Source organism: Zymoseptoria tritici, chromosome 2 (assembly GCF_000219625.1).
Source record: "Zymoseptoria tritici IPO323 chromosome 2, whole genome shotgun sequence".
In the NCBI taxonomy this organism is placed as follows: Eukaryota; Fungi; Ascomycota; class Dothideomycetes; order Mycosphaerellales; family Mycosphaerellaceae; genus Zymoseptoria; species Zymoseptoria tritici.
Window position 1 is genome coordinate 3434858 of NC_018217.1, and position 27511 is coordinate 3462368.

Here is a 27511-nt window from a genome sequence, read left to right on the forward strand (position 1 = left end):
CCTCTCCTGCAGCGAACATGGCGTTCTGCTTCAATCCCCCAGACTCTCCCCAAAGGAAAGCCTCCTCATCGCTCCGTACTCCCATCCATCCGCTCAGTCGACTGCGCTCTGCGGGAGTCACGAACCAGTCGCGAGGAACCGAAGGTGAACATCTGCAGCACAGTATCTGTCACAGCTCTGACAGCTCCACGATCTCTCTTGCAGGTCTCGGGCGGAGCGGCGCCGTCTGCTGCCCAGATCTCCGAGTATTTTCCTCGAAGCGTGGAGCTATCCCGCTCGACAGGAACTATCTTTCCCTCCTGGCGCACATGAGATCGTGGGGAGCGGGGTGCGAACACGACTCACCTGCAACAGCAACCTTCCTCTCCTCCAAACCTTACAACCTGGTCCGGTGTGCGTGACCTTTTTGGCCTCGGTCCGTATCCTGCGTTGCCGAAGACGACTCGAGTGTGGACCATCGCGGCGGCTTCGTGAACCCAGACCTGCCTGGTTAGATGGAGTCTACGAAGCGCATGGAGACTCACTACGGTGCCGATGTCCTGCTGTCAGTGTTTTGGGCCGAGGTGCAATGATCTGTCGGATAGTCATCGATGTCTTCCAATTCTCAAGCCTTGCTCCATCAGAGTCGTCAATTTGTACCAGAACCCATGATCAAGATCGTGAAAGTGTTCAGCATTGTTCGTCTCCTGCATACCAGACCTACGTAAGCTCCTCTCGCGCAGTCTCGAAATGGTTCTCACCGAGTGCACATTCGTTATTCGCCGCCTTTTCGACCCAGCGCACATTCGTCGCTCGCCGCCTTCTCATACCCTTCCACATTACCCAAAACGCCCCTTCCTCCCGCCTCCACTCCATCCCCACAAAAAGCCTCACGAATCCTTTGTTTTTTGCCGCTGCCGCAGCCACATACACGACATCGAACTCGAGAACGAACGAAACGCACACGCTCAAGCAAAAGAACGTACCTTCAACAACAACCAACCCTCAAAGTCCCTTCGCCTTCGGCCACATGGTATGGTAGAACGCATCCGCGACATAACTCGCCGTCAGACGTCTCCCACCAAAGAAGCGACCGTTGAGACCCTGCACGGCTTTGATACCGCCGTCCTTGGCCGCGAACTTGACGTACACTTCGCCGCCGGTGCTACCGGAAGCGGTGTCGAGGTGCACGACGGAGCCGTATTTCTTGTCGCATTCTTCGCGCATGTCGACTTTGAGGTCGGCGAGGGATTCTTCGGTTTCTCTGTGAGTCGAGTGTTAGTCATGTGTCGGCAGGACGGAGGAATGGCAAGCCATACTTGGAGTGATTGTAGACATTCTTGATGAGCACGCAACGGGAAGGGTTGGGCTCGTCGACGACCACTCTCTGCGGCAAAGCGACCTTGGTCTCGACCACGGGCTGCGGCTCATCAGTGCGAGCGAGTTTGCTCATCAAAGCGTGACGAGAGTAGTTGTTGAATGCGACCCCACCAACATCGGTATCGTCAAGGGCGCCACTAGCGCCGGACTTGTCGTGTTCGCGAGCGTTGGTTGAGCGGTCGAAGTTGTTCTGGCCGCCGGCGTGAGCGCCGCGACCGCCTGCGCCGGAGAATGAAGAACCCTGCATCTGAGCGTGGTGAGCCTGGCTGCCGAAGCGCTGCAGGAGGGCAGAAGTCGTCTCTGGTGTGAACTTATCGCTGCCCAAGCCCACACGAATTGGGCGGCCGGCGACTTCGAAACCATTCATCTTCTCGAGTGCGATCTTGGCTTCATCAGATTTGGCGAATCTGAGAGTGAGTGTTAGTCGTGGTGCAGATGAGGTAGATGGATGTCAGACTTACTGCACAAATCCATATCCCTTCGAGCGGCCAGTGTCTTCCTTCTGAAGCTGCACAAACTCCAACTCGCCAAATGGTTCGAAGACGTCGCGGAGATCCGACTCTTCAATGCTGAAGTGAATGTTGCCGACGTAGAGACGGTGGAAGGGAATGCCGTTGGACTGAGTAGGTTGACCCTCGCTGGTGCGGGCTTGACGATTCTTCTCCGCTTCAGTGAGCTGCACGATGATGGGAATATTCATGAGTTTCTGTCCAGTCAGTTCCAATGCCTTTTGCACGGATTCCTCATCTGCGAACTCGACGTAACCAACACTGTGATGGGAGTCAGTAATGATATGCTAGAGGAGGATGCAATCAGACTCACCCTTTAGAGCGCCCACTGACTCGGTCCTTCACAATCTGAGCCTCCACAACTGGTCCCGACTGCTCGAAGAAAGCCTTGAGCTGCTTGGTGCGAAGTGCGGCGGCGAGCTGCTGCACAAACACCGTGCGCTTATCGCGCTCCTCCTGGTCGAGCTCTGGCGGGGTTGCACCACGACCACGGCGATTGTCGCGGTTGTCGCGACGGTCACGGCCGCCATCGCGGCCTCCACCACGGCCATGGCGGGCCTCGTCGTCGTACCTGCTCGAACGGTCACGTGCATCACGGTCATAGTCTCGATCGCGACGGTCTCCACCTCTGTGTCCTCCTCCATCACGCCCTGGGCGGTAGCTGTCATCGACCATGCGCGAACGACCACCGTCACCGCGGTATGAGTCGGGACCGCGGTCACGAGAGCGGACTCGGCGAGTATAGTCGTCACGGCGAGGAGAGCGGCTTCTGCGCGCACTGCGTGTACTTCCATTAGCACTGTCCTTGTCACTGCCGGCTTTGGCGGGCTTTCCCTCCTCATCCTCCACTCCCTTGGACCGTCTTGCTCTCCGCTCGTCATTCTCTTCGCGCTCGCTCAAATACCTGTTTGCAGATGTGCGATCGTCGCGGCTGCCTGGGCGGAAGCTGTCGGATTGGCGATGACGGTCGTGCGGGGACGATCCGCGGCCGGAGCCTGGACGGTGACTATTTGCGTGGTGAGATTTGCTGTCTTCCGGGTCGGCGGTCTTGATGTCGTCTTTTGCGTCGGTCATTTCGGTGTCACCTTTGATAGCGGGCGAGCTGACCGCATCTTTGATGTCTTCGCCATTGGTCTGGGCTCGAGCGCGAGCTTCGCCGGCGTCGAGCAGTGCCGAGATGTCTTGGTAGCCTGACATGTTGGCCTGTTGTGTGTGGGGATTTGTTGTTTGGCGCTCACAATGTGAGGATGTCTGGAGTAAAAGGTGAACGTGATCGATTTCGTATTCGCGCGGAGATCTGGTGGTCAATCGGAGAGATGGAAAAGTGTGCTTGTAGTGTGTGGAGGTAGCGGTCGTTCGGTGGGTTTTGGTGACGTGAGGAGCAAGAAGAGCGGTTCAACTTGTGCTTGTATTTGTTTGGAGCGGTGCGCGAGTGAATGCGCCGGCGTGATTTCGCTGACAATCGGCCTCGAGCAGTCTTCTGACTTGATGAGTCTCGTGTCTCGTATTGCTGCCTGCTATTACTGTCACTGTGCAGATGTGTGTGTGAGCGAAGAGGAAGAGGTCGGATTTGCGATTTGAAGACGAGTTTTGCCGTGCTGGAAGATGTCCAGGTATGAGATGTGCGCCGATAGCTTCGAGCAGCCATTGAACGGTCAAATTGCAAGAATACAGCCCGTGACATCTCGGATTCTCAAGGCGATTAACAGCCAAGGTATGCTGTCTCACGGGTGCATTGCTTCTGTTCATGCAAGCCACACCAGCGAAGGAGCTGCAAATCTCGAACACCTCTCAAGTCTGTCTCAGTTAATCTCAAGATTACGATTAAAGCTCTGCGCCTCGTATCTATATACCGTGTCTCGTCAACGATCCACTTCTCAAATATGTATACTTAGAATCTGAAGCGCCTTCTGTCCGCTCGCCCTTAGTCTGACACCTCTGTAAACCTACAATACAGAGCTCCTGTGAATCCGCATCTAATCCAGCGCCAATCATGCTTCGTCATCTGATAATGCCGATCTTCGTCAACCAGTGTCCCGACACTGATGGTCTGTACTTATTCAAAGCGACTTGAGCACCTTCGGCGTCGGCGGAGGCGCGAGTTCGGTACCAAAGATGCGATCCCAGAAACGGCTGGTGACGCCGAATCCGTTCTCGTAGTCCATGAAGTGGTGCTGGAGGTGGTATTTCTTGAGGTCGCGGTAGTATGATGGAAGGCTGGGAGTGATTGTCAGTGAATGCTTTTCAAACTGGCGGAAGACAGGGAATACTCACTTCTTGTGGTGGAGGAAGTAATGCGTCAAGTCGTAGCAGATGTAGCCGAAGATGCCACCGCAGTAGACGGCCGTCGCGGCGTACCAGTTGTAGAAGAAGACGGTATGCGCGAGCTTCCAGAATGGTGTCGCAAGGACGAGGAAGAGTGTCGGTGGCATCACAAGTCGAAGGCGGTCCATGGGTAGGTAGTGGTGGATGCCATGTAGCAAGAAATGCAATGTGATTGCGACTCGGTTGTCAGGAAGGTGGTCGTCGAGGTGGAAGAGACACCGGTGGAGACCGTACTCTACGATCGTCCAGATGCAGAGACCGACAATCCAGTATCCCACCAATGAAGGCATGCCGAGTTGCATTCCGCTCAGAACTGTGCCGAATGCGACAGGAGGAAGCCAGACTGTAGGCACAACCCACCACGGTGTCTTGCTCAATGGCTCGAGGAAGTTTCCAAACAACGGTGCTGACTCGCCTCCCTTGTAATGTCTCGGTCGATGGACCTGCTCCAAGTAGAACTTCTTGCTGAAGCCGCCGAACCACACCTGCATCAGCAGCGGCTTATTCAGGTCCAAAAACTTGTGCTTCACAAAGTCCTGGTTCGGGTCCGTCTCTTTGTTTAGATCCGCCTCTGAACTCATGCCCGTCGACTCATACACTGCCTTGCCCTCTCCGGGTCCGTTTGTGACCGCATTCTCCCTCGCTCGTACTTCCTGCACTGATCCATTCTCGGCCTTTGACAACTCCTCCATGCCCTTCTTACTCGGCTCCATCGGCAACACGCTGAACGGGTCTGAGCTCTCCTGCACGGCATCCAACACCTTCTGTGTTGCGACAAATCCCACGAGGTAGTCGTCCAAGATCTCCCATGCTGACTCGGAATGTGCGTGCGACGCCTCGTCCTCCATCGCCTCTTTCACATCCCTGCCCGCAAAGTCGAGAATGAGGTCGCCGCCTCCCGGATGATCCTCGAGGAAAGGTGTGATGTCGTAGACTTTGGTGCCGACGGTGACATAGCAGGAATCGGCGGTGTTGTGCGAGGCGACTTCTGCGCTGGGCAGCGTCGGAAGTGTGCGGCCAGGCATGGCCGGATGTTTGTTTCGTTTCAGGTGGCGATTATGCTTTGTTGATGGTCTCGACGCGATATAATGTTCCGTTTGCGGTATTGAGAGTGTAGGTGTGCAGAACGCGAAGACTGAGAGAAATCAAGCGGTGAAGTTTTAAGAGGGCGAATGCAAGATGACTGCGGACGGGAGAGTGAGTTGTCAAAGAAATTGGCACTTTGAGAGGATCCGCCTTGCCGCCATCAGGAGATCGCTCCGCTGATCCTGCTCCCGACGCGATCCTTGTCCGATCCTGCCGAGACCCCTATCCCCGGCACTTCGGCGTCATGACTCTGCCCGGTCGAAATTTCCTCTCGACTTCACCTCTTGCCTCATCTGACGTGGAATGCGCTTTCTCGATGAAAAATGCTACTCATATGTCGTGTAATGGTTCGGAGGAGGGCAAGATGTGGAAGATTGATGATCAACTAAATCGTAAGGCATGTCAGTCGTAGATGTATCTCTCATTCTGTCATTTCGCACGCAACGCAGGCGCTGCCCAGTTTCCCAGCGAGAAGAATCCCAGAAACGTGTCGAAGCTGGCCAAAGGTCATGCACGATTACGCTACATGTGGTAGCAGCGTTACTACCTGCTGCGATCGTGTCCGTCGTCTTGCGACCTGCAAGAAGAAAAGTTCGAAAAAACAACGACATGATGGACATTTTGCGACGGCAACGAGCCGGACAACGTTCGTCGTGCTGCGTGATGCGGACCCACGAGTGGTGCATTTCCAGCCTGAGACTCCCGTCTTCGGGGCGCTTCTGTTGCGCCGGATGCCAGCTTAATGCACATTTTGCTGACATCAGAATTGAGCGATCGTGGTGTATGTATGTTTTGGAGATCGAGGTGAATGAGAAACGAGGTCAAAGTAAGCAAGGTACCTTATGGTGCTTCCTCTCCTTCGAAACTTCAAGTCCTCGCATGGTCGCCGCATTTGTCGCAGATGAGCGGCTTCAAGCCCGGCCCGGCCAAACATTACCGCCGGCGTACTTTCTCCAATCGAGCTCACGCCCGCCAAGCTCACTTCCGGAGAGGAGACAAGACAAACGCACAATACCTCCTCCACCACACTGACACCAACTATATTGCTACAAGGTAGCAGGTCTCGCCCTCACGATGGCTGATCGAAAGTACAGCCGGCCGCATCAGCGGTCGTATAGCATGATCGACATGGGCGACATCTCGCCGCTCTACCCGTCTGGCACCTACCAAACCGAGTCTTCCATGCGCTCCACACTCGAACGACAGCTACCTCACATTCAGCCCGGAGATGCTGGAGCCCGTATACCGAGAACTTTGCCAGATCCGCAATACAATACTGTCAACCCGGAGAACCTTGACAAGGAGCCTACCCGCATTCCAGAAGCTCATCAGCCCGACGACGAGGACGAAGCGCAAATCGCTCAAGTCGTCCGCGCTCAAGCCAGTCATGCTCCGACGCCATCTTGGACCGCCATCAATGTCCCAAGCTCGCCGTACAGACTCCTTCATACCGACGCTGACACCTTCGCGCAGTCTGCAGGCTACAGTATTTCCGACGTCCAATTCCGCATGAATGAAATTCTCACCTTGAGCGAAGATGAAGTTGACACCTCGAAAGATCTCCCGGGCGAAGAAGACGACAACGGCGTCTACCACATCAACCACAAACGTCGGCCGACGGGCAAAGCTCGCGACGATGGTGCCTCCTACTCCGTGGTGCTCGAGCGTGATGACCCGGCAAACATTCCTCCACAGGCGGTGATTTTTTTGCAGAAGAAACTCGCGAAAGAAGTGCAGGCAGAGCGAGAGCTCAAGGTACCAGCTTTGGAGCATCAATTGCGTTTCGTGCTCGCTGCTGGAGCGAAGTTGATGGTCGAGAGGGTCGGAGACCTGGCATCACCGAAGGGAGCGCTGCAGTGTATCCTGCCACGCATGTCACCGCCACCATCTCAAGCAAACATGATCTGACAAACATTACAGGTTGCAAATATGAATCCGAGCCAATGCCACCCGGTCGGTACTTCCTCTCCCTTCGCCGCGGCCTAGTCGACTGGACAGACGACCGCCACTTCCTCTTTTGCCTCGACTGCTTCGAGAAGATGTGGGACTGCAAGTACACCACAGGAATCTGGCCGCCCAAGACCATCGAGCTTTTCTCTCAATCGGACCAAGGAGAAGGGCCAGACAAAGGCCGCGCCGACTCTCTGATCCATGGATATCCGCAGTATCTTCCATCGATCACCTACTCGCCTGGTGGCACCGCAACGACCAACCCGCCTGTCCTCGTCAACCCAGCAGCCGGACGCATCGACAGCCTCACCTCACCACCAGCAAATCCTCCCATCACCTCATCCGCACCGTCAACCCCGCCACTGAAAACACCCTCGCCAGCTCCGCAAGCATTCAACGCAGAAAGCAGCTCTTCCACACCAGACTCCGTCGACTCCAAGGGCGACTGGATCTGGCCGCCAGTCCGCCTACAGCACATCTCCGAGTTCTTCATCTCCAAACGCCGACAGAATGTGGCCGAAGCGGAAGGAGAACAGAAGAAGCAAGACGAGAGTCTAGACTTCGGACTGCACGACAAGGACGCAGCCAAAGTGAGACTTTGGAAGGCTGTCAGCAGGGGGCAAACAAGATGGGTCAGACACATGGAGAGGACTAGGCTGCACAGGGCGGGCACGGATATTGTGGTCAAGAAGCCGGCGAAGAAGGCGGGAGACGAGGACGATGATGAGGGTTTGCTTGAGGAGGATGTGGATGATGACGATGTTTATATGGAGGAGCTGGAGAAGGATGCTGGGCTGAAGAGGTGGCAGTGCTATGGTAATACGCTTGGGGATGTTTTGAGGTTGTAAGATGATGGAGGAGAGAGGAGGAAAGCGGACAGGTGAGTATTACGACTCAGGGCTTTCAGGTGAGTCTTTGGAGGCTTCGAGTTGGAAGCTTCATCCATTGTAAGTACTGTCCTCTCTTTCGCAATGGAAAGAACTTGTCCCCTGTCGGTGAGCAGATTCATCCTCAAACATCATGAGAAAAGACACATTGGCAAGACACTTCGGCACACTCCCTTCTGCGTTTCCGATGAGGTCCGGCATACCTACAAAGGATTCCGCCTGAACCAAATCCAAGCGACGAACATCACACGTGGACGGTCAGCACTGACTTGACGCTGCTGAGCCTTATAGAGTTGTGGTGTGGGAGCCTCACATCATGCTATCAACAACCCCCACAGGTCAAAACCTACGCACAATTTGCACAACTTCGTCGAAAACTTCGGAATCTGATCACGACCGACTCCTAGGCTTGTGCGATTTTGAGAGCTTCTTTCATGCTCGTGTAGTCTGTACAGACCGAAAGCAGTGTGAGTGGCGGCATCTCACGGCGAAGATATAGTAGGAATCGCGTTCGATGGTCTGTGGGAGGGGCGGGGTGATGGTGCGAACACGCATGTTTGGCGTGGGAATACTCTTCACCAGTCGGTCTCCGTGGACGAGCTGTCGTTCGAAGAGATGTTGCTCGCTCCGGTTGCTCGGTTGCTGGAGTCAGGATCGAGAAACCAGGACGAGAAGCCAGAGGACAGGTGAGGATACCGCCTTCGAAAAGACGAAAGAAAGTGGCGGCTGGTGAGTTCGAGGTTGAGTCAAGTGATGTTGTGGCACAGACCGACGCTTTTCACGATGCATACACCGTGAGCGACGCTTTCGATGGCGTGCAGAGTGTTGATGAATTCGTGTACGTTTGGTGCATCATGTCAGTGAGCTTGTCCACCAAGACGGGCCAAGAAGTGGAGTATGGCTCATTGTTCGTGGACTCTGCTCACGCCGCGGTGCGGTTCTGGTGCGAACACACCGGATGCGAGTTTCCTTCTTGCGGACTGAGCTGCTCGCTACATTATCGACTCCAATGACATGGCTATTGGGAATGAAGGGGGGAGAGAAGCAGAACGGCGTCCTCTTGAAGTCTTCCCAACGAATCTCGACGGTCTCTGACCTGATCTTTTTGTCCTTTCCGGCGAACTCATCATTCGACCTTGACTTGGTTGTGCACATGTAGGTCTCCTTGAATTCCAGAGCTCTCCTCCTTTGTCCTTGCTGTCCCAATCGCGCAGCAGCAGCTCCCGCAGCTCTGCCTTGACAGCCGAACCCACATCTGGGCGCATAAGAGCCTCGACCGGTTCGAAGGTATAGGTCCAGATAACGGTGCGGAAATCCTGCTTGTCCTTCTTCTTCACGACCCGATCCACCTGCTTCTTGTACTTTAGATACTCTTGGTTGCTAACCGTAGAGGACTCCTAGTCGACTCTGACGTGCGATCCGTGGAGGCTGACGAGACGGCGGACTTGGAACGTGTCCCCGGAGGGAGTGTCCGTGGAGCTCAGGAATGGGTGTTCCTGGTCCTCTGGTCAAAGGATCAATGCTCGTTGGACGGGTATGAGGTGGAGCATTATACCTTCCGCGTGGACTCCGCCCATTCGGCGGTGCGGCTCTGGTGCGAACGCATATGGCCCTGCGAACCCTAGGTTCGAGAGCATGGCCTCTGCTTGTGGCGATGTTGCTGAATCCGGTAGCTTGGCCATCGTATAGAAGGAGGAGAGGGTCAATGCTCCTGTTCGTGCAGGGCAGCGACTTTGGAGCTCTATACATGGAGCAGCATAAATGAGCACTGGAAGCGCTGTGCCGGGCATGCTCTACGACATTTCGCTGCTCGAGCCTGATCGAGAGCCTACTTCAAACTCAAGCCATGACTATATTCGAGACCTAAGAGGAGTCCAGCCATATATGAACGGCACTTTGATTGCGGAAGGTCGAGATTTGAGATTGTGTAGAACGAGAGCGAGAGGATAAGATGTAAGCACTTCCTCCTTTTTATGATTCTACGTCTACTATTCTCCAAAGGCATGAGTGCGTGCTTCAGTCAACCAACAATCAGAGCACATTCCTTCTTCCCGAGAATATCCAAGCTTCTCGATCTTCAATCCTGCTCTTCGAATTTCCAATTTGCCCGAAGTTCTTTCACGTATCCAAAACGTTTTCCAATCCTCGAAACAGTCCAATCTAACCGTTCGAAGAGATTCAATTCCCACGGACAAACTCTGCGCGCAGATTTCCCGATCCGCCTCGACGATGAAGTGGGCTGTGCGCAGCACCTGTGCAATGTCAGTACACTGTATCAATGTCTCATGCAGCCTCAAATTCACTTACCCTCGACACCCGGCGCAAACCGGGTCTGCTCATCCACTTCTTCTCCCGCCCAGTTCATCTCCACCGAGGCACTGCCTCCCTCCCTCCCGAAAAGCCGAGTAACGAAGCCCTCCAGATTCTCCTTATCGTTCTCCAAGCTTTCGTCACAAGCGCGGAGATCTTCCATCCAAGCGGGCATGACAGTGCCTTCTTCTGCGGCCTGGTCGGCAGGGCTGGTGGGTGGCGTTGCGGAGGCGGAGAAGTCGGCCGAGGGAGAGATCTCGAAGCGCTTCACTCTGCGCAGACGGCGAGAGGAGGCGGGCGTGTTGGGGATACCGTTGCTCGAGATATCGGAGAGTGGTGTGCGCGGTGGAGTAGAAGCAGTGGTAGTAGGCTGCTGGGTGGGTTTGAGTCGAGCCTGCCGGATGAGTGCGGACAGGCGAGGACGGCGGCGGCGGAAGGGCTCCGATGGCAGTGGAGAGGGAGGGCTGGCCGAGCGAGATCGTGGAGAGCGGTCTGTTGGAGGGAGAGAGATGCTGACTGGGGCACGAGTGCGGTCGGTAAGAGAGGAAGTGACCATCATATGATCGAGCTGCTGATTCGGAGTGCTGGCCATCGTGATGAAAGTGCTCGTGCAAATCTGGAAGTGAGAGAGATGCAGAAAAGCAAGGAAGAGGAAGCTCTTCGGTCCAGTATATAAGCCGAAGCGCAGAGCGGGTGAAGCTCAGCTCTGGCAAACGAAAGAAATGAGATCGACAGTCTGCATGAAAAGACTCCATCGCCGCGCAGGAGGTGGATGGCGCAAGCGCAGGAGTCGAGTGAAGCCGGCGGTTGAGAGGTGGTGATAGGCCGTAGGATGCAGGCAGTAGTTTGGTGGTAATTGAATATAGACAGCGAGTGAAGGAGAGAGCATGGTCATTCACTCTTGTGGACATGGTCATTCACTTCAGTCGAGTTTTCGAAGCTGTCACATGCAAGTCTTGGCGACATGCATGTGCGCTAGTGGCATCGAGGAAGCAGCTTGATGCTTGCAAACCGTTGGAATTGAGAAAAGAGAGCTCTGCAGCTTGATCGTTGAGTCTGTGCCGTCGTCCAGAGCCTATATAGATAGGCCCGTCGCTTGCTGCACGCAAGCAGAGAAGATGGGAGAAGAGTTTGACAATCTGCCCATGCGAGACGAGAAGATGTGGGAAGAGTCTGACAATAGGCAAATGGCAGAATGAAAGGTGTGAGAAGAGTTCGACAATCGACACATGATAGCAGGGAACCTGCGAGAAGAGCCTGACGATTGACGCATGTCAGAAGAGAAAATGTGAGAAGAGTCTGACCATCAACACACACCAGCGGTCGTGTGGTGTGTCTCGAGCAGTAAGAAGGGAGCAAGCAGGATGTGGTCGCTCATCCTCATGACCACATATGCTGCGTCAGCACAGCTCGAGTTATGGTAATCGTTGCCTCAATCATAAATGGGGGTATCACTCATCGTAGAGAAATCGCTGCCAAATCCACACCATCCCACCCATCAACGCCTCACATCCTCAGAAGAGTCCCAGTCCTCCTCATCCAGTATAACACCATCCGAAAAAGTCGAGGACGCTTTGATTCCCAGTCCCCACTTCGACCTCATCCGCCGATCCAGCTCACGACGAGACACATTCTACGTGCCCGCCACATTCGCTTGATCGATGAATTTGAGGTCCGCGCTCCAAGATCCACCGAAAGACACTGCCTCGTCGCTCTTCAAAGCGATGTTGATGCCGATGTCCGCCACGCTGACTTCCCACTTCTCGCCGGCTTCAGTGGCTTTCAACAGGCCGGTGTAGGGAGCGCCAAGCGCCAGTACACGGTCGGGTCGGACTGCGAGTGGTTCGCCGTCGACAGTTGTAGCAAGACCGTCAATGCCGGAGACACCGCTTGGACAGCCAATGGAGAGGACAGGTGCTCGGCTGCGGTTTGCCCAGTCGATCATCTCACGAGTCTCTTGCTGCAGCTTGCTACTATGCGCAGCATCTGGAGTAAGCAGGCTGTCATATGTGGCGCCAGCGAGGAGCGCATCTATAATCACGGCAGGTGGGCCGGTCAGATTCTTGATGTAGCCTGATGCCTTTTGCCAGAGACCACGCTTGATGTTGGCGCCACCACGAGCCATGCGTCGAAGGACTGTTGTTTGAGTCTTGACCTGAGCATCTCGAGTATCCGCAGACTCGTACAAGCTTTCCGCAGCGATAATGTTATAGTTGCGTCCGAGAAGTTGTCGTGCAGCAGCCAGAGCCCGTGCGCCGATGTCGTGGTTGCCAGCGAGTACCACAATCGTGGGCAGGTCTTGCGATGGAGGGTTGAGGACGGCGCTTGATGTCATACTCCCACGGACCGTGTTTGTTCGAGATGGTCGGCGAAGCCCGCCATGCAGGTCACTCAAGCGAAGAGCCGCTTCAGCTATGCAGCGAGCTGCGCTCTCCGCAACAGAGTCATGAGTAAGACCAAAAGTGGCGACTGTCGCAACCTCGAGCGTATGCAATGCGCGTGGCAGTAATGTCGGACATGCCGTCATGCTAGGGCGAATTCCAAAGTACGGATCCAAAGGCTTCGAGGACTCTGCAAGCGACTCGGCAATTCTTGCATTCGACACAACGGAGTGAGGCGAGCTTGGTCGGTCGATATGAGGCGATGAGGCCGCCAGCGATGTCGGCTGTTTCGTGCGGTTTACCAGTGAAGCCGTTGATCGAGTCCTTGTTCGATCAGACGACATCGATGCTGTGAGTGGATGTGGCCTAGACTCAACATGCTGTCCGCTGTTCTGTCTTGCTGGCTTCGTTTTAGGAAACACCGCACGAGAGACGGAGTGCTTCGATGAGGAACGACCATTAGCCAAGTTCAGCTCCGTGTTGGCATCGTTAGAGCTGTCGAGCTCTTCGCTGTTATACTTGGCCTCCAGCTTTGGCGAGAGCACATTTTCTGTGGGATGCAGGTTCTTCCCACCGTATGTTCCTGGACGATGGACTCGATTGTGGCTCACCAGACGATCCTCGTCCGCGGTGGTATCTCCTGCCCGAATCTCGTCAAAGACTGACTTCTTGTCAAACTTCTTAAGCTCGCTCTCAAAGTCGAAGTCTCCCATGTCTTGAATGTCGGTCGTATCTCCTTGCGCAAAATCTTGCTCTTGCTCATCTCTTTGCCTTCGCCGGCTCTTCTTTGTAGTGCTCTTGTCCAGAGGACTGCCGGGTTGCGGTGAAGGCTGCAAGAGTGGAGTGCTACGCCATCCTTTCCCTCGCTTGACACTGCCATTCATGTCGTTCCCATTTCTTGATACCTCAGCATTCATGACCGGTGGTGGATCTGCCGATTCTAAATTTGTGTCTGGCTGCTTCTTCGGCTTCTGTCCTCGTCGAACCTTCTTCTTCCCACTGCTACCATCAAGCTGGCCAACGTCTTGAGTGTTGTCCTCGAGCCCGTTGGCATCAACAGCGGGTGCAGTGGACTTCTGAGACGGCTGTTGAAGTGACATGTTGGATGGTTTGGCAGCTGCCAGCTTTTGTGCAACCTTCGCTCCACCGAGATCCCCAATGAACGGCGATCCAGGACTCGGGAGATTTTGTGCAGCTCTTGCCAACATTGACTTGATTGGTGTTTCCATCGCTCCCGCACGCGGCGTGCTCTTACGTCGTGTCGGCGAGGCGTTGCCATAGCTGAGGATTGCTGGGTCTACGAAAGCGGAGGGCTGTCTGGGCGGTGTAGGCGCTGGCGGCGGAACGTCTCGCAGTCTTTCAGCGTGGTGGATCGCGGGCAGCTCGACAGCTATTCGTTGCGGGATTGGCGCATGAATCGGTTGCTGCTGCTGCGGGAAAGGGTTGGAAGGTTGATGAGGTGCTTGGTGAGAGCGGTCTTGCTGTGGATTGTAGTTCGATTGCTGATTCGCTGCAGGGTGGGACTGCTGCTGGAAGTTCGACGCTGGTGGAGGAGGAGGAGCGGGAACGTCGCTGGGTGGGACGACTTCAAGGTTCTCAATGGCAGTGACCTGGACGTCCCAGTGCTCCCAGCGGGTGTTCGTGTTGGGGAAGAAGACTAAAGACTGTCAGATCGGTTGCTGAAGCAGCATATGGTCATCCGTGTCTTACCATTGCCGAGAGTGAGATGCGAGTTGGGGACTAAGGCCTTGACCACGCCGTAGACGATCGTCTGAGGAGGATGCTTCAACTCGACCCATACCGTCAGTCCGACCACTGAGGCCATCGTCGCGTGGGATGTAGTGCACTGAAGGAATGAGCTTGTGAATGCACGAGTCTGTCAAGGTAGCGTTGGATCAGGAGTAAAGCAAGATGAAGTCGATGCTCGAGTCGCGTGCTGATCGGCTGGACGGGACTTGGGATAAAAAGTTTAGGAGGCAGAAGAAAGCTCTGGGACGGGTGACGTTGCGACTTCTATACCGACGACATCTACTCGAAGAACATACACAAATCCAACGCATTCGATCGATAAGGTCCATCATCATTTGAAACACTCCTCAGCGAGACCAGAAGACAAACCCAGCGAACACAGCAACAATGCCAACAACGGCACCAGAAACCGCGGTTCCGGCGTCGACATCGCCAGAGACAATGCCCACAATAACACCCACTGCGATTGCCAATAGCATCATTGCCGAAACCAGACCAATGACTCTTCCTGTCGCCAACTCCGAGTCAATGAAGAGTATCCGAGGATGATCGTTCCATGTTCCAGGCGATGATGTGGTTGCCAAAGCGAGATCCTCGAAGTAGTCCGGACTGTCGGCGAGGGTTGGCGGCGAGTACCATGCTTCTGTCAGGACATGGTCGCGAGCGAATGTCTCGATCGTCAGATCCACTGGTAGGCGGGCGTTGAAGTCGTTGTTCTGGATAACGTGGTCAGTCAACGCCTTAAGCCTTGCGGTCGTGGGCAAGGTGTGGGGTGGGACGAAGCTTCCGCTATTGGTGAAGGCGACGCCACGAGGAAGGGTGTTAGTGAGTATGAAGGAGTTGCGCTCGAGGGCGGGCATCAGAGACCCATTGCCAGCACGGCGACGATGACACACCTTGTTCACAGTTGCAATGCCAAAGACTGGTCTTTTGCAGCACATCCAGAACAAGACCGCAGAAAGCAGTGTTGTTCGACGATACCACTGTCGGATCATGGCGACTGACTCCTCAGCGGAGCCATCGAGTTGGATGCTTGAAAGCAGAGAGCTTCCATGCGAGGTTCTGCGGCCGATGAACGTTGCTGGGATGTTCCTGATGCGAAGAGGAATGGACATTCTGATCCGTGAGTGTAGAAGTTGCGTGTTCGAACTGAACGCAGTACTGGGAGCGAGAGTTATAAGTTTCTAGAACACCGACACAACATGGCTTTCAGTGTCGAGTGTCGCAGGATCAGCTTTAAGGCAAGCGCTTTGAACTGTCCACGAACGGCCATCGGAACTGACAGGCGAAGCCGCGAACACAACACGACCATGCATTTCAGAAGCGAAGGGGGAACTTGCATCATCCGGAGGCTCGAAGAGGACCGCGGGCGCCTGAGCTCGTGGCATGAGAAATGGATATTCCCCAAAGTGGCCATCGGAAAGAGTGCACGTACTTGCTGCAGCAGCAGACTTGCTGTGGCGAGTGCTCATGGGGCTACAAACAAGCGATCCATGGCGCAGCATGCATGTTATGCATAGCCGCGAAAAGTGTCGTGGAGGAGACCATAAGCCGTCGCATTCATGGAGCTGGCCCAAATAGGCCACCGGGTAGGTCAAGTGAACCGAGAGTTGGCAGGCTCCCCAAGCAAGTGGCCAAATCGAGCCACCGGGAAGTCGTGGACGATTCATTGGTTACTCATCCGGCCTGCATGAAGAGGCGCATTAAGGCGATGCAATATCAGCCAATGAAAGCTACAGTGCATCCTGGCACATCTCGACCACGACACATTCACAATCTCAGCTTCTTCTTCCGACTTGACGCATACAAAGGGTTTGCGGAAACGAATGCTATACTACATGACTTGGTCATGGCCACCGTACAAAATCAAGAAGCCCTTGAGATTCGGCAGGCCGAACTTCGCCTCGCGGAGATCCGAGCTGAACTGAGGCTGAACGAGCTCAAGCTCAAGAGAGACACTCGGATTCCTGAGCGAGAAATTTTTCTAGATGAGCCCGCAAGCGATAGCGGTATCAGTCATGAAGTCGTCGCAGGCTCTAGGATCCAAGCCGAGCCGCCATCGAGCAAAGCCCGGAATCGGACGACCATGAAGGTACCACGGAAGATGAAAAGGAAAGCAGAAGATTCTATCCCAGGCGATCATCGAATCTGCTTTCAACTCGAAAATGTGCCTTCGGTTCCTGCCCATGCGAACAGCTCCAAAAAGATACGAAAACGCAACCCTGCTGCCTGCTCTGAATGCCGCAGGAAACACCTACAGGCAAGTACATACGAATTTCACATTTGATGGGCCGGCCCTGACCAAATTGTAGTGCTCTCATGAGTTGCGCGGACTTCCGGCTCATCGTTCAAAACCTTCTGATCTTGACATTTTCGCGATGCCCTTGACTATTGAAGTACTGCGCAGAACGGAAGGACAACAACAGTTGGAGTATCTGACCTATAACGCCAGCACATTTCCGCTCATTGATGGGGACCTCCGTCTACTCCACGAACGAAGTGGTCTGGCGTGGCATCTTTCGGGCGTCGGTGTTGCCCAGAGCTCTGCTGGCAACAGTGGATCTGCACTATTATGGGCTCTGAATGCCTTATCAGACACCGAACACCTCGACGCCATTATTCGAGCTGGTATGTGTACAAGATACATTGAAGCTCTGGACTGGGTCGTCTGGCTGTGCAGCTATGTGATTGCTGAGCACAAGGGCAAGACCACCAACGAGTTATCCAGTCACTCCTTGCTGTCAGAATCCTTGGCCGGTCTCCGTCATCGTGTGTTGAGCACGTCGGGAAAATATTCCTTACCGCACTCCGATGGTGGTCCAGGCATCGAGTCCAAATTGCTACCGGATACGCACCTGGCTGCTGTGGCCTTAAAGGCACGGAGCTGTGCCGGTTTGGATCGGATTGCTGAAGTGTATCTTCGAACATTTGCGCAACACGAATCCTCAAAGGTGGGCCAATGGTGGAGAGAAATCTTCCGCCACATCGACCACGACGCAAGCATTATCTTGGAAGCGATCGAGGCTCTGCCGGACGCTCGAATACAGTCTAAGGTCTGGCAGATGGCTTTAGATGGAGCTTCAAATTTTGAAAGCATGGAGCTTTGTCAAGCTCTACTGGGTTATGGGTGGTCACTAGCCGGTCAAAGTACAGACCACGGCAGAGTATTTGCGTCCCTGCTCTCAGACTATCAGACGCCACCAGCGACTGATAGTCTGGACTGGTCTGCACCACGGCTGGTGCGTGGCGCATATGCGACAAACGGCGGACGGCACGGTTGAATCACCTTCTCGTGCAAGCGTCGTGGGCAGGGATGCACGATCTCGCCAGAGATCTGCTAAGAGTCGGTGCAGAGCCCAATTGTCTGGTGTACGACGAAGATGAGGACACTAAATCTTCCCCACTGCAAGTCGCTTCCAGATCAGGCTGTGAAGCTCTTGTTCGATCTCTCCTCCGATTGGGGGCGAGCCCCGACGGTCTGCCTCACGAAGCTGGTTTCCCTCTCGGAGCTGCGGCCAGGAGGGGGTATTGCAGCATCATTCGCGTTCTTTGCGATGCAGACGCCGACGTCAACGCGAAAGATGAACGCCGCCAAGAGACTGCTCTCATGATCGCGTGCGAGAGCGGCCAGCTCGGTGCCGCTACCATCCTTCTCGATGCTGGCGCGAATCTGCGTGCTGAAATTGCGTTCCGGGAAACCTCGCTCTACATGGCCGCTTACAATGGTCACAGCGATGTCGTTGATCTTCTGATCTCTGCCGGTACCAATGTGGCCGCCTACCACCACAGTGCTCTGCTACGAGCCGCCGAGTGCCATGCGGAAACCGCCTTCAAACTACTGCTCGCCAAGGGCGCAGTCTTGAGCGGTACAGAATCTACGAAGAGATGGAACAGAACCATCGCAATTGCCGCGTTCGACGGACGAGTGAGTATGGTTGAGCTATTGCTGGTAGCGTTCGAGGGAGGGCTATTGAAATCTCCGTGTCCTGAAGATGGCTTAGCACGATCCTTATTGCGTGAAAGCGGAACACTGCGACAGTGGATTCAGAATGAAGCGCAAATGGATCTTACAGAGGACTTGCGGCAAACCCGAGACGAAATGCGAGCGCTGCAGCTTCTCCTCGAACATGGCATATGGGTGTACGGATACTCCACAATGAAGGAGGGGATTCTCAACTCGATCGCCCATCTCGAGATACTGAACGAAATGGACCTCCATCTGGCTCGACGGAGCGCTAAGGATGTCCAGTCGCAAAGCTTCCCGTGGACTGCTGAAGAGATGACCGGAATACCGAGAAGGCTCTATGAATGTACTCCAGGACCAAGCAGCCCTGATTCCGATACCTATGGCTCCGTGACCCATCGCTGAAGGTCGTCGCACAGCTACCTCGATCAAGCCAGAACGATTCCGAGCTTGCACCCATCACTAGCAACGAACAACATGTTCTACAATGGTCGCCGGCTAAAATGTACCCGGAGTGGCAAGATGCGCTTGGTATCACACCCCAAGCAAGTGTTCCTGCTTCGCGCACCATGCCGGAAATCTCGCCGCCGATGATGCCGAAGCAGCTCATGCCGGCAGATTACGAGCCGGATGTCAACGTATTCTATGCATCCTTGAAGAGCCCTGACTTTGACAAACTGGACAGACTTGCCACGCAATATTTCAGGTGGACTGTGGATTCTAGAGCCGACCTACGCCTCTGGTGGCAGCAGCTACTTGGTCTGATTCCGGAAAGCCAGCTTTTGACGATGATCAGAGGACTCCCCAACTCCCACGAAAAGTCCAAAGTTTGGGAGATGGCGTTTCACGGAGCTTTCGTTTTGGCGAATTTCGGAATGAGCAGATCCCTGCTACAGTGCGATATTCCGGGCACGACGCCACAGGCGTGGCACAGCAGCCACTTCTTGCCGCTGCTGAGCAATCGCCCTGACGAAAGCACGCACCCGTCAGATCTCAGCACAATCTCTCGTACAGGCAGTGACGGCAATACGGTGACCGCCTGGACAATGGACGCTCGACTGCGCAAGCGATTGTTGCAGGATCTGCTTGTGATGGCTTCGCTGAAAGCGGAGTACGCCGTAGCCGAGCGTCTTCTCACAGCCGGATTGGACCCAAACTGCACGATATGGACCGAAGACGGCCGATATTCCCCGCTGCAGGCCGCTGCTTGGTCTGGGAGCGAAGCGCTGGTCGACCTGCTCCTGCAGGCCGGCGCACACCATGATCTCCAGCCTGGCGAAATTTGCCCTGCACGTTGCATGCCGTCAGGGTTATGGCGGTATCGTCAAACTTCTTCTCGGCGCCGGCGCCAACCCCAATGCTTGTGACGATAGCTCTGGAACAGCTCTCCATCTCACACGGGACTGCGAAACCATAAGGCTCCTACTCGATGCTGGCGCCGACTTCCCTTCTCAAGCCGCGTCTTGCGAGTCCGTGCTTAGAGCTGCGGCATACAACAACCGTGTGGACATCCTGGACAAGCTCGATTCCATTGACGATTCCATCAATCCAATAATGGGGACTGTTGGCTTACGTTTCCCTTCCGCCTTGAAGACAGCGGCGGAATTTGGTGCAGATCGTACGTTCGACTGGCTACTTACTCGCGGTGCAGAGGTCCACCATCTGGGAGAGGAAGTCTGGATCGACGCAGTCATAAACGCCGTGCATCGTGGCAATCGCGGCATGTTAGAACGACTGCTCACGGGACACGGCACTAGCGGGCTTCGCCATTCATTTTCTCCGGATACCCTACGCAATCTGGTCGAGAAAATAGAAACATTGATTTATCTACGCCCAGATGGCTGCCTACTCGCGCTCAACACATTGGACCAGGAAACAGCAGATCTAGAAAAGGATTGTCGATTGGCGTGATTTCCTGCTAAGGTCCACATTGATCAATGGACGGCCACGATCATGTCTGCAGCGAAGAAGCCTCAAGGACGCTGGTAGCCTCATCAGACGAGCCATTGAGCGAGACTAGAGACGTTTCTTCCTTCGTCAACGATCAAGATAGCAAGACAAGGTGTGCGCAGCCTGGCCACCTCAAGGTGATCATGCGAATGAAGACTGCTGCTAAATATTCTGATCCAACATCTCACATTGCAACCAAGCTATCCCATCACTCCACCCGATGTCCACCGGTCAAGAACACAAAAGAATGGATGCTTTCTCACGCTCCAGAGTCAGAGATTGTCTGTACAATATCTATACCATATCCTACACCTCCCTCACAAAGCTTGCCTCCTTCATACTCTCTTGGTAGAAGTGCAGTTCTGCCTACCCTCTACTCTCATGGATTAAGAAGTGATGCGAAACCTCCCAAGACTGCCTTCTTCGCCGTCTTGTCTCCGCCAGCTAGGCGTATACATGTGCGAATCTTCACCCTCTCCATATTCCAGACTCCAGCAATACATGAACGTTGCCCTTCATTCCATACCTTACACGGCTCATCTCCTCCCCAACCCCCACTTCTGCACCCTCTCCTGAATCTCACCCCACCCCAATTCCTTAATCTTGACACCCTCCTCCTCACCCATCTGCAACACCACCGTCGGCGCACCACTCCCATTCCCCTGATTCTGTACTCCGCCTCCAAACACCAACTTCGCGACCCTTCTCAAATCCTGCACGGTCACGCTCTCAATCGCCTTGACCATTTCCTTCACCGGCACTCTCCGACCGTGGACTTGCACTTGCCTTCCCAGATCCTCCAACTCCACCATTCGACTTTCCAAGTTCATCAAGAGAGAAGAACGGAGCTGATTCTTCGCGCGCTTGACTTCGATATCGGAAAGTCTGCTGAGCCCTGTCTCGGCGGACAAGAAAGATAGTTCGCGACACATGGTCTCCAACATCCTCGGCACGAAAGTCGTGGCGCAGGCAGCGGAGATGCCGAAGAGGCCTGAGTCGGTGTATGCGTGGTTGAAGGCTACGCAGTTCTCGACCCAGCCGTATTGGTTGAGGACATTCGTATATAGGCGGGAGTACATGCCTTTTCCGGGGCCGCCTGCGGAGAAAGAGCCGCCGCCACCGAGGAGGGTTTGGAGGGTTGCGAGGGCGTAGATGTCGGGTGAGCAGATGGGGAGGGATTCGAAGGCGAGGTGGATGTGGGAGAGGCGTGGGAGGGAGGGGTTGGAGGGGATCGGCAAGGGTGGGAGAGTGAGGAAGCCGCCGGTGTAGTGGGATGACTGCGTGTAGGGGATCGGTGCGTCCAGAGGAGAAGGGATAATTTGTGATGGGTCGAGAGGGGAGACTGTTGCCGAGTTGGTGGCTGAGGTGGAAAGGTTCTTGAGGAAAGGAATTTTGGACATAAGTCGGGAGTCCTTCTGAGGAGGCGTCGAGGACGTCGGGTAAGGCGGCTGAATTTGTTGTGACTTTGCCGATGCAGCTTCTGCGGAGGTTGATGTTGTCGATGCCATATCGCCGAAGTATTGCTTGGTGAGTCGGACAGCTTCTTGGTGCTCAACACCAGCATATGCGACGACCATTCTCTCGGGCCGGAAGAAAGCTTTGCGATATGCTTCGACGGTCCGGCTGTCGATGCTGTCCAGTCTTTCCTTTGGGCACAACAGAGGATTGCCCAATGTGTTATCCTTGTATGCCGCCATGTGTACCAGTTCGGGAAGGATGAGTTCCGGTTTAGACCAGATTTCGCCGATCTCATAATCTGCCGTTTCCAATTGCCTCGCGACCTCATCTTCTGTAATGTTCGGCTCGCGAATTGTCTCTGCGAGCAATTCAACAGTTTGTGGTACCGCAGAGTTGAATGTTGCAGATTGATACATCAAGCTTTCTCTTGACGAGGCACATTGAATGTTTCCGCCCAGATTCTCCATCGCCTCCAGCATTTGGTCTCCGGATCTCTTCTTCGTCGACTTGAATGCCAGCCTATCGATGATGTGTGAAACTCCTCGCAGTCCCTCCGTCTCGTATCTTGATCCTCCATCGATGTAGACACCTATCCCAGAGAAGTGGCCTGGAAGAGCTTCCGTCGCGACTCGGATGCCATTGGGGAGAGTGGTGATCTGGTCGAGCTCGGTAGGATCGCGTTCTGAGATCGGTGCTGTACTCGAGGCTGTCGCATAGTTTCGTAATCGTGTGGCGGCGGTGTTTCGTATCGATGGAGATGCCGATTTGCACAGTTGGCGAGGGATCGCCAGTGATTTGCTCATGGCGGATGATCGCAGCATGAGTGGGAGGAGATGGTCGTGTGAGAGTGAATTGAAGTCGGATGTCGTCGAGGAATTTGTGATCGGGAGTCGAAAGTCAGGTTTAGTCATGCTCTGCCACGTGCGGACGCGTGAATTGAGCCGCCAACTTTGATGGACAACCCTTCAATGTCTTCAACAAACACGAAATCCTCCAATGGCACCGACTTGACCGACGAAGTACAACACATATGAGCTACTTCATCGCTTACAGTCTTGCTTGGTCTATATGCGATGCGAGTATATCCGGCGATGACCAACAGAAAAGACATTATCGTTCCGCAGAGGTCAACAACGCGTACGCAATTCGAAGTACTTCGGTATCTTATTTGACGACGTCGACGGCGTTTGGGTGAACTATGTTGACTCGCGGCAGCAGCTGTGACACCGCTGCTATGAACTAGGGACGCTGGTATAGATGGTTGACAGCCCAATGCCAGCCTGTTTGACAATCTTGGTTACAGAATTGCTGGAATCTGTCGAATTTGTACGATCTGTCCGTCTGTCCGTGTCCTCTTCTCATTTGATCACTTGGTCGTCTAATATCTCCATCAATCGGCGGCAGGTGTCGGGAGGAAGACGCCTTCAGGGTTCAAAGACGACGCACGCCTAGGAGGTAGGTGGACCACCACGATCCTTCGGCTGGCTAAAGTAGAGCCCAGATCTCCAAGACCATACCTTAATCTTGTCGTGAATGCATGGAACACGACTTTCTTCTTTACATTCACCACCACCCAATTCTACCGCCGACATCCTTCACCACCACCGCCTTCCACCACCGCCGCTGCCAACCCCGCATAGGCATCTCCGCCCGCTGATCAAACCTTCCCTTCCCTCAACATCCCGGCACACCTTGATTCAGCTTCACCTCGCCGACCATGCTCGGCCCCGCCCAGCCCACCCACCTGGCCAACTTCACCACCGACGCCAGCAACAGCAGTCCGATCACCACTCCCACTCGTCCGAGTCGATTACGCGGTCTCTCTTACCTCCGCACCTACACCTCAAATCACCTCCACTCCCGCAGCTCAGCCGAACCGCCGCCTCTACCATCTCCACCTCTCACTCGCTCGACGTCCTCTCCGAACAACGTTCCCACTACTGCCACCTACCTCAACCGATCGCAAGAGAGTCCTAGCAATAATCGCATACACACGGCGGAGAACGGTTGGATCCCGACCATACAAGGCAGGAGCGGCCTCAATCGGGACTCGCCGCATCCCACTTCTACTTCCACCGACCTGGCGTCGCCCGAACCACAACCCACTATGACAAGAAGTCGCACGGCGGAATCGATTACAAGTCTTGCCAGAGCTTCGAACGCTCAGCAGTCAGGATTGGAAGATATGGCTGGATCATCCACAGCCGCTGCTGGTCCGAGTGGTAGAAATGGCACTGCGAAAGATCAATTACCCGCCATTCGATTCATTCCTCATATTGAGTCTCGCTCATCACGACCTTCACTACAGTTCTCCGCCCTCTCTCGCACGTTGAAATCTGCCAACTCTGTCGTGCGGGTGGGACGTTACTCGGAACGTGACAACACTTCATCCGATCCGAACATCCTACCCGTGGGCTTCAAATCGAAAGTGGTCAGTCGGCGACACTGCGAGTTCTGGTGCACCGATGGTCAATGGTTCATCAAGGATGTGAAGTCAAGTTCGGGCACGTTTCTCAACCACGTCCGTCTGTCAAGTCCGGGGGTGGAGAGCAGACCTTTTCCAGTGAACGACGGAGATGTGGTGCAGTTGGGAATCGACTTCAAGGGAGGAGAGGAAGTCATATTTCGATGTGTTAAGATTCGCGTCGAGTGCAATCGCAACTGGCAAAAGTCATTGAACTCATTCAACAAGTCCGCGCACAAGCGGCTGTTCAAGAGTGCGCTCAAATCGAAGACGCGGGACTCGGATGCTACCAGTGTCAACTCTTCCGAGTGTTCGATTTGCTTGAACCCTGTGGCGCCATGTCAAGCATTGTTCGTCGCGCCTTGCAGTCATGTCTGGCACTACAAATGTGTCAAGAACTTGATTCACGGACCGAGTTACCCAAATTTCCTCTGCCCAAACTGTCGATTCGTGGCAGACCTCGAAGATGATGTGGAGCCGGCAGAAGAGGAAGAGGAGTTTGAGGAGTACGACGAAGCACAAATGGCAGAGGACGAACAGAACGAGGCAACACAACAGAATGGCCAAAATGCCGTCGATCGCCTCCTCGACGCCAGCGGCCCACACCGCGAGAACGATCATGACAATCCCGCGCCTCGAATACAAAGTCTCGAGCCGACAGGCGATCTCGACGACGACTTCACGCATCTGATCGAGCATGTCTCCCTCGCCGACTCACCTGCAAGCGATGAAACCTCCTCGCAAGCACCACACATCGAAACTCACGACCATGCACCTATGACGCCCTCCCGTTCGGCTCCCATTGCTATACCTGTAAGCTCAACGAGTCGCGCACCCTCAGCAACGAGGACAGATTCCATCCGGAGTACGAATCGATCTACAGCCACGGATACCGACAACGAGGATTCGAGGCCGACCACAGGAGGAGGTGGAAGGGAGGGTTTCTCGCTGGGCAGCAGCGTGGGCATGACGAATGGTCTGATGGGTGGAGTGGATGGCGGACCCATGACGCCGAGGAATGATGTTGGGCCTTGGGTGTTCGACGGCAGTGCGGGCATGCTGGGAGGTGGTGAGAACGGGAGTTTGATCGGGAGAGCTGTGGGCGGTGATGAAGCCGACAGGGCTTGAGTGAAAATGCGAGCCAGCGGAACAAATGGATAGCGGCGACGGTGCCGAAGACGAGATGCATTTAACAGGACCTCGCGGCAGCGAGGGAACACGGAACTTTAATGTGAAGGGTGCGACTTTGAGCAAGCGTTGGCATGAGCGATATAAGGCGAGCACGGTGGCTATCGAACAAGATTTGATGAGATTCGGTTGTATATGCACAGTGTATCAAAGCTCCGTGTCACTCTGGTACACATCTCGACACCAGACTTGGTGTGCGTACCCGAATAACTTCAAGAGAGCTCGACACGGGCATGCACTAGGTAAGGTATGCTTCACCGGTCACATTACCCGAACTTTAACCCCGACGCAGCGAAATGACTCAATGTGATCCGACCTTCTGATCCGAAGGAGCTTCCAGATCCAGGCAGCAAGCTTCAACTGCAACTCTAACTAACACTGCATGAATGATGAGACCGCTTAGGAGCGTTCTCTGCCTCGCAATGTCTCCTTCGACTCCTTCGATAACCACCTTCTACAACAGAAGTATCGTGATCCATGGCAGGCAGCAACACTACCACAGACCTCCCACCTCCCACAGTCATGATTCCCCCAACAAGCAAAGAAACTCTCGATGACCCTGCAAAGACACTAGAATGGATCAAAGCGCAGGTGTCACGACTGTACTCCCTCTCGAGCACCTCGCCCGGAAGGGAGTCCGTACCGCTCGACCGAACCACGTATCTGAATTTGTATACTGCGATACATCAAAGCAGCACACCCTGGCTCTGGACTTCTACCCAGTCGATCGATGGCAAGTCGATCCGGTCTGGTTGCAAGGCGGGCCCAAGAGAGACGAAATTCGCGAAAGCGCACACGGCGTCTTTCGCGAGCATGGATGGCCTAGTCTAGCCGCATACCGGAAGAGCGAATGTCTGCAAGCGCTCAAGAAGGCGCTGGACGAGGTGGAGAGGTGACCGACTGGCGATTTTGCCTGACTCGTCAAACATGGCTCTGCTCGCGCTCTCTACCGTCGCAAACTCTAGTGTCCGCCCATGCGAGATTCCGAGAAAGACTATATTAAATTTGAGCAAACGATCTGACCTGAAAACCAGGCGCTCTCTCAGCCGAGCAAATGCCGCTCTCTCCGTCTGCAATACGTCCTCGCTGGAGTCAGAAATGCCACTCGAGACTGTGGGTTAGCGACCCGAATTTACGAGGTCGACGCTCAAGGCCCCGATTGTTCGTTGAGTCTATGGTCGGGCTGACTACCTGGAAGTAGATGGAGAAGAGGTGACGTGGGAACGCCAAGTCCAACCTCACCGGCGTTCAAGCTGAACTTCTGCTCCTCTTCACATTTCGACATTTTTCATCCATTAACAGATATCCAGATTCGACCCATTTCAAGTCAGGACCTCGTGGCCGCTACTTCCCAATAGACGGGGCATGGAAACCATAGCAAGCCCGCTCGGGATTGAGAGATCGGCAACTGCGACATCAGCTCCTTTCACACCAAGACTCCTGTCCGCAAATCCTAGAAGTGCAGCCGTGTGTCATTGTGCCAGAAACAAGTACGGCCTAAGTGACCAAGATGCCTAGCAATCGCGAGACCGCTTGTATCGATCTGAAATATATCTCCAAGCAAGCTCTTCAGGCTTTAGCATTGCATTGCACCACAAGGTGAGAGAAGGCGCTAAGCTTCATATGAGCGGCGGATACAATGACCGCGACCTTTCAAGGCAATGCCGAGCTCTGCCTGGGTGCCCAAAACCCCGTAATTAATAGGATAAAGACATCAACTAAGTCCGCTCTCTGCATGTTGACTTCTACCAGATATGGCAACGCATGTCATCTAATAAAGGTGAGATCCGCATGCTGGCAGCCGCTCGTGTGTTGCCTGTCGCTGTCGACTACGCCGTGCAGCTCGGGAGGCCTTCTCCCGAGCTCTGTATGGGAAGAAGTGTTTGAGTTGTCCCGCCGCTAGGAGCTTGCCTTGGCTAATAGCTTAGCTA

The 27511-nt window shown here is 54.5% G+C and overlaps 9 protein-coding genes across 9 annotated transcripts; 4 read left to right on the top strand and 5 right to left on the bottom strand.

Moving 5' to 3' along the window:
- Positions 1-984: 984 nt before the first annotated feature.
- MYCGRDRAFT_36576 (uncharacterized protein) lies at positions 985-2942 on the bottom strand (the record flags this gene model as incomplete). Its single annotated transcript, XM_003855233.1, has 4 exons — positions 985-1243; positions 1299-1766; positions 1821-2129; positions 2182-2942. 4 exons carry the CDS (start codon positions 2940-2942, stop codon positions 985-987), a joined length of 1797 nt encoding a protein of 598 aa, XP_003855281.1.
- A 986-nt stretch (positions 2943-3928) lies between these two features.
- MYCGRDRAFT_69093 (uncharacterized protein) lies at positions 3929-5374 on the bottom strand (the record flags this gene model as incomplete). The annotated part of the gene is made up of 3 exons (XM_003855232.1): positions 3929-4085; positions 4143-4801; positions 4844-5374. 3 exons carry the CDS (start codon positions 5216-5218, stop codon positions 3929-3931), a joined length of 1191 nt encoding a protein of 396 aa, XP_003855280.1.
- A 979-nt stretch (positions 5375-6353) lies between these two features.
- Positions 6354-9741, top strand: MYCGRDRAFT_91210 (uncharacterized protein; the record flags this gene model as incomplete). The annotated part of the gene is made up of 6 exons (XM_003855139.1): positions 6354-7137; positions 7200-8045; positions 8137-8176; positions 8408-8583; positions 8699-9048; positions 9484-9741. The coding sequence occupies 6 exons, from the start codon at positions 6354-6356 to the stop codon at positions 9739-9741; spliced, it is 2454 nt and encodes an 817-aa protein (XP_003855187.1).
- Positions 9742-10294: 553 nt separating this feature from the next.
- On the bottom strand, positions 10295-11018 carry MYCGRDRAFT_91211 (uncharacterized protein; the record flags this gene model as incomplete). The annotated part of the gene is made up of 2 exons (XM_003855231.1): positions 10295-10368; positions 10424-11018. 2 exons carry the CDS (start codon positions 11016-11018, stop codon positions 10295-10297), a joined length of 669 nt encoding a protein of 222 aa, XP_003855279.1.
- A 3025-nt stretch (positions 11019-14043) lies between these two features.
- MYCGRDRAFT_79685 (uncharacterized protein) lies at positions 14044-14709 on the bottom strand (the record flags this gene model as incomplete). Its single annotated transcript, XM_003855230.1, has 2 exons — positions 14044-14464; positions 14518-14709. Coding segments are annotated over 2 exons (521 nt in total), but the record flags the coding sequence as incomplete, so codon positions are not given.
- A 3250-nt stretch (positions 14710-17959) lies between these two features.
- On the top strand, positions 17960-18274 carry MYCGRDRAFT_29270 (uncharacterized protein; the record flags this gene model as incomplete). The annotated part of the gene is made up of 1 exon (XM_003855140.1): positions 17960-18274. A coding segment is annotated over one exon (315 nt), but the record flags the coding sequence as incomplete, so codon positions are not given.
- Positions 18275-21006: 2732 nt separating this feature from the next.
- Positions 21007-22608, bottom strand: MYCGRDRAFT_22524 (matrix processing peptidase of mitochondria; the record flags this gene model as incomplete). The annotated part of the gene is made up of 1 exon (XM_003855229.2): positions 21007-22608. A coding segment is annotated over one exon (1602 nt), but the record flags the coding sequence as incomplete, so codon positions are not given.
- Positions 22609-24260: 1652 nt separating this feature from the next.
- MYCGRDRAFT_17705 (uncharacterized protein) lies at positions 24261-24881 on the top strand (the record flags this gene model as incomplete). The annotated part of the gene is made up of 1 exon (XM_003855141.1): positions 24261-24881. A coding segment is annotated over one exon (621 nt), but the record flags the coding sequence as incomplete, so codon positions are not given.
- A 1274-nt stretch (positions 24882-26155) lies between these two features.
- MYCGRDRAFT_91216 (uncharacterized protein) lies at positions 26156-26476 on the top strand (the record flags this gene model as incomplete). Its single annotated transcript, XM_003855142.1, has 1 exon — positions 26156-26476. The coding sequence occupies one exon, from the start codon at positions 26156-26158 to the stop codon at positions 26474-26476; it is 321 nt and encodes a 106-aa protein (XP_003855190.1).
- Positions 26477-27511: the final 1035 nt, after the last annotated feature.